Source organism: Rhea americana, unplaced genomic scaffold (assembly GCF_003343005.1).
Source record: "Rhea americana isolate MKP2758 unplaced genomic scaffold, rheAme1 scaffold_378, whole genome shotgun sequence".
Taxonomy (NCBI): Eukaryota; Metazoa; Chordata; class Aves; order Rheiformes; family Rheidae; genus Rhea; species Rhea americana.
The window spans coordinates 432,633-436,952 of NW_028186510.1; the positions used below are offsets into that span (position 1 = coordinate 432,633).

A 4,320-nucleotide genomic window follows, 5' to 3' on the forward strand; every position below is an offset into this window, starting at 1 on the left:
AAAAAAAAAAAAAAAAAGAACAAGAAGAAGAAGAGTCTAAAATAGTTCTCTCCAAAGTCACTGCATGTCCCCGTGTGCGAGCGCGGGGCACCGGGACGCGGCGCGGCCTCGCGGCGGGGAGCGCGGGGCGCCGCGCGACCGTGGCTCGGCCTCTCGGTGCCTGAACGTGTGTTTCTTTGCTGTGAGTTGACCAGTGCTGAGAGTGCACGCGAGGAATGTCCCTGTCTCGTTCTTATTTTAAACCATTAGTCAAGATGAGGATGAGGAGGACGATCTTCTTCCCCCAGAGCAAAAAGCCGAGAGAGAGAGAGAAAGGAGGGTCGCCAATAATGCCCGTGAGCGCCTGCGGGTCCGTGACATCAACGAGGCCTTTAAAGAGCTCGGACGCATGTGCCAACTCCACCTAAACAGCGAAAAACCGCAGACCAAACTGCTAATCCTACACCAGGCCGTATCAGTCATACTGAACCTGGAGCAACAAGTTAGAGGTCAGTGAGGGTCCCGGAGTGGTGATATTTTACGTATCTGATCGGCACGGGGCTGTCTGTCTGTCTGTCTCCTGTGACACGTGCTGTGGTGCCTCGCACTGTCTCTCTCCCCTGTGGCCTTGGAGTTTCGAGGCTGTTAATGTCCTTTTTATTTTCCTTTTTCTTTATTTTTTTTTCCTTTTTGCATTCCTGCTTTTCTCTTTTGTTTCCCGCCGCTATCGCGTGCGCTGCATGCCAGTCCCCGAGGGGGGACCTGCGCTCCCGCGCCTTTCCCCGGGAGCCTTTCGCGCAGCCCGGCGTTTTGCTACGACCTCGTAGAGAGGGACCTGGATCCGACGTCCCCTCCGCGGGCTGCTCCCTTGGCGAGGCAGCCCGTGCCCGTCTCTTCCCCGCGGCAGCAGTGCGAGTTGCCCCCTTGCTGCACGCGCGCCCGCCTGGCGCGGGGGCTCCGCTCTCCCCGAGCCGCCCGGGGAGGGTCTTCGCCGGGGGGCCGGCAAACCGCCGGGCATTGCTGGCCGCTGCCCTCGGGAACGCCGCGGCTGGCGAGTCGGGCAGGCCCCGGCGGTCTCCGGTCCCCAGCAGGGCTCGGGGACGCCCGGCGGAGCGGGCCGGCTCGCTCCCCTCCCGCGGGCGCACGCGCGCTTCCCCCGGCCGAGCGCGTCTCGGACGCCCGGGGCCCTGTCGCCGGGGAAGCGGAGGGCTTTGCTGGCTGCTCGCAGGGTTTTGCTGCTTCGTTTCCGTAACCCGCAGTGCATGCTCCCGCCTCGCCCGCGGCCCGGCTCGCCAGGGCTCTCCGGGGCAGGTTAACCCCCTTTCTCTCTGCAGAGGCTGTTGTAACACGAGTCCGTGGTTTGTGCCTGCCTGTGCTCCTCTCTGCTGGCCTCTGCTGTTGCATTGATGTTGGAGTCCTTTGTGCCTCTCTTCATTTTGTAATTTTTTTGCCTTTCATAACATGTATATTTTTTCCTGTCTCTTTTTTAATTTCCCCTTCCTTTTATTTAWTTTTTTTTTGAATTTTTATTTTTTGGTTCTGTTCTTTCTGATCTCCTACAGACAGTCCCCAGCCGTGACCTCTCGGTGGTCCCACTCTCTACCTTGTACTTGCTGCTTGCTCACCAAGACAGGAGCCGAAGGGTGGCGGGAGGGCAGGGGCTAGACAGAGTTGGCACCGTGTTCACTTTGGTCTCCCACGCTTGTCCCTTTTTAAAGCCTTGCCGGCTGCAGCCGGGGCAGCGAGCCGGGCGCCGCGCGCTGCTGCCGGCAGACGTTAGCGCAGGGAGCTAGGGCGTCACTCCTCCAGCGTCCGCCGTCTTGGGGCCGCTTCGCGGGAGAGGAGCTGCCCGGGCGGGAGCCCTCGGCTCCCTCCGGCGGGGCGCCGGCGGCGTGCCGAGCCGGGCTCCTGCTCACCGTCAGGCGGCCGACGAAGGTGCGGAGGGAGAGCAGCGGCTCCCAGGGAGGGGGGGTATTTGCAGGCAGGCAGGTCGGCGCGGAGCGGAGCGGCCGAGGCRCCGGGCGCTTTGCACCCCGGAGGCACCCGGCTTTGCCGTGCCAACCCGGTCGCCGGCAGCGGCGCTCGCCTGCGGCAGGGAGCCGGCTCCGTCCCGCCGGGCTGGGACGGGAAAGGCGCCGTCGGAGCCGCAGCCCTGCCTGGGAGGGAGCCGGCGGCCGGGAATCGCGGCCGCCGGGATTCGTGCGGAGCGGACGGCAGGAACGAGCCGGGCTGCTGCCCAGGCGAGAGCGGGTTTGGGGCGCCGGGAAGGCTGGCAGCGAGCCCGGCGCAGCGCTGGCGCAGGCGGAGCAGCGAGGAGCCGCGCAGGCTCCCCGGGGCGGCCCTCGCCTGCCCTCCGCGCGGCCGGGCGCCGGCCCCAGGAGGCTCCTCCGACCCCTGGAAAGGCTTCGCCTCCGCAGCCCCGCTTGGGCGAAGGCGTCGCCCGGGCGGCCCCCGTTGGGGCCACGGCCTGTCCGAGCGCGAGGTCTCACCCGCGGACCCTCCTCAGCTGTAGGGCTCTTTCCTAGGAGAATTTTTTGCTCTGGGGGAGAAGGTCGTCTGTGCAGTAAATTGGGGGAGCGAGGGGCCGGGCTGCGGGCTAAGCCACCGTTTAAGACGCTGCCAGCACGGCTCTGCCTTCCTGCCGCTTTCGGGCGCCCGCGGGACGGCGACGGCGCGGCCCCGGCGCGGGGTCCCCGAGCTCCCGGCCGCGCCTGGAAGAGAAACTCGCCCCCTTCCAGGCTGATTTTATTTTCGGCTCCGTTGATAGGCCTGGATCAGGCTTCGGCTTCTGGGACCGACCCCCGGYGGCAGCCGGGGGCGTTCGGCTCCCGTCCTCGGTGCCGCTTCTCCCCCCGTAAGCGGGTGCCGGGCCGGGCTGCCTCGCGCCGCCGGCGTAGGACCGGGCGCACCGTTTCCCTGGGGACGATATTGCTACAAATCGGATTTTTGAACAAAATCTTCCAAAAAGGCGTTGGCTTTCCACCAAAACGAAAGAAAAAYCCAGCGTCCTTGGCTGAGCACCTCCAAACTTTAGAGTTTGGGCCGGAAACGGAGGCGAAATTTTGCGCGGGGCAGAAGCTCTCGGGCCGGGACCCCGAGGCGCGGACGCCCCGGCCCCGTGCTGGCAGCACCTTAGCGTGGCTCGCGGCGGCGAGCAGCCCGAGCGGGCAGGGCCGCCGCGCGGAGCAGCCCGCGCCGCCGCTCCCGCGCCGATTGGCTTTGCAAAGCGAGGCCGTTTTGAGCCGTTCCCAGCGGACGCCAGAAGCACTACCAGCACGGCAACTAACGGCCCCCCCGTGTCGGTCCCACCCCCCTGACTAATCCCTGTGGTGCTATGAACCCAGCAGTACAGACGAGGCCTTGTCACTGGAGGACAAAGATCTGAGGGACCGGGAGAGGAGAATGGCCAATAACGCCAGGGAAAGGGTGCGCGTGCGGGACATTAACGAGGCCTTTAAAGAACTGGGACGCATGTGTCAGATGCACTTAAAAACGGACAAAGCGCAGACCAAACTGATCATCCTACAGCAAGCGGTGCAGGTCATTCTGGGCCTGGAGCAGCAAGTACGAGGTATGGTAACGGCTGGCAGGAGCCTTTCGGGGCCTTTCTCTTCCCCCCCTCCCCTCCCAGATCTCTGCGGGCGCACGCACCTCCGCTCTAACTCCCGCTCTCGGCGCAAGGTTGCGCGTTTGCGGCGCCAGCGGCRCCCTTGGGTGCGGCGCGCGCCGGGCTGAGCTTTCCAAAGCCACCGCCCCCRGGGTGGGTTCGAGCCCTCTCCGTCCCTTTCCTGTGGGGCTTAACGGGATTTTTGGCACCCGCTTTCCCGTTAAGCAGCTTTGGAAAACTCAGTCCTCAACTGGGCGAGCCGGCTGAGGCAGCTGGGTTTTTTGGTTTTTTTGTTTTTTGTTTTTTTTTTTTAAGCAAGCACATGTTTAAATTGGCATGGTGTTGCAGCTGGGCACGGGCTTTCGCTCTAGCAGGGGTCCAGCAAGGTCACTGCGGCCCCTGCAAGGAGCGGCCGGCAAAGAGCGGCTTTGCGCTGACGTTCCCTCGCATGGCGCCGTGCGTCTGTCCTCGCTCCCGCTTTCGGACGCTGCTGCCGTGCGCRGGGCCGTTGCACGGACTGAGGTTCCCTCCCTCCCTCCCTCCCTTGCTGTTTTTGGCATAGAGCGCAATCTGAACCCTAAAGCAGCCTGCTTGAAGCGTCGGGAAGAGGAGAAAGTGTCCGGAGTAGTAGGAGATCCCCAGATGACACTTTCAGCTTCACATCCTGGTCTAGGAGACGGTCACAACCCTGTCGGACACATGTAAAGGTACCGTCCCCTGCCCCGGGACCGCCG

At 64.1% G+C, this 4,320-nt stretch overlaps 1 protein-coding gene across 1 annotated transcript in view; it reads left to right on the forward strand.

The window, feature by feature from the left end:
• TCF3 (transcription factor 3) overlaps positions 1-4,320 on the forward strand; it is a 74,225-nt gene that overhangs the window by 61,420 nt on the left and 8,485 nt on the right. The window contains exons 17-18 of the mRNA XM_085313116.1: positions 250-488; positions 4,149-4,293. Coding sequence (XP_085169242.1) covers positions 250-488; positions 4,149-4,291 — 382 coding nt within the window. The 3' untranslated portion in view covers positions 4,292-4,293. The remainder of the gene's footprint in view (positions 1-249; positions 489-4,148; positions 4,294-4,320) is intronic.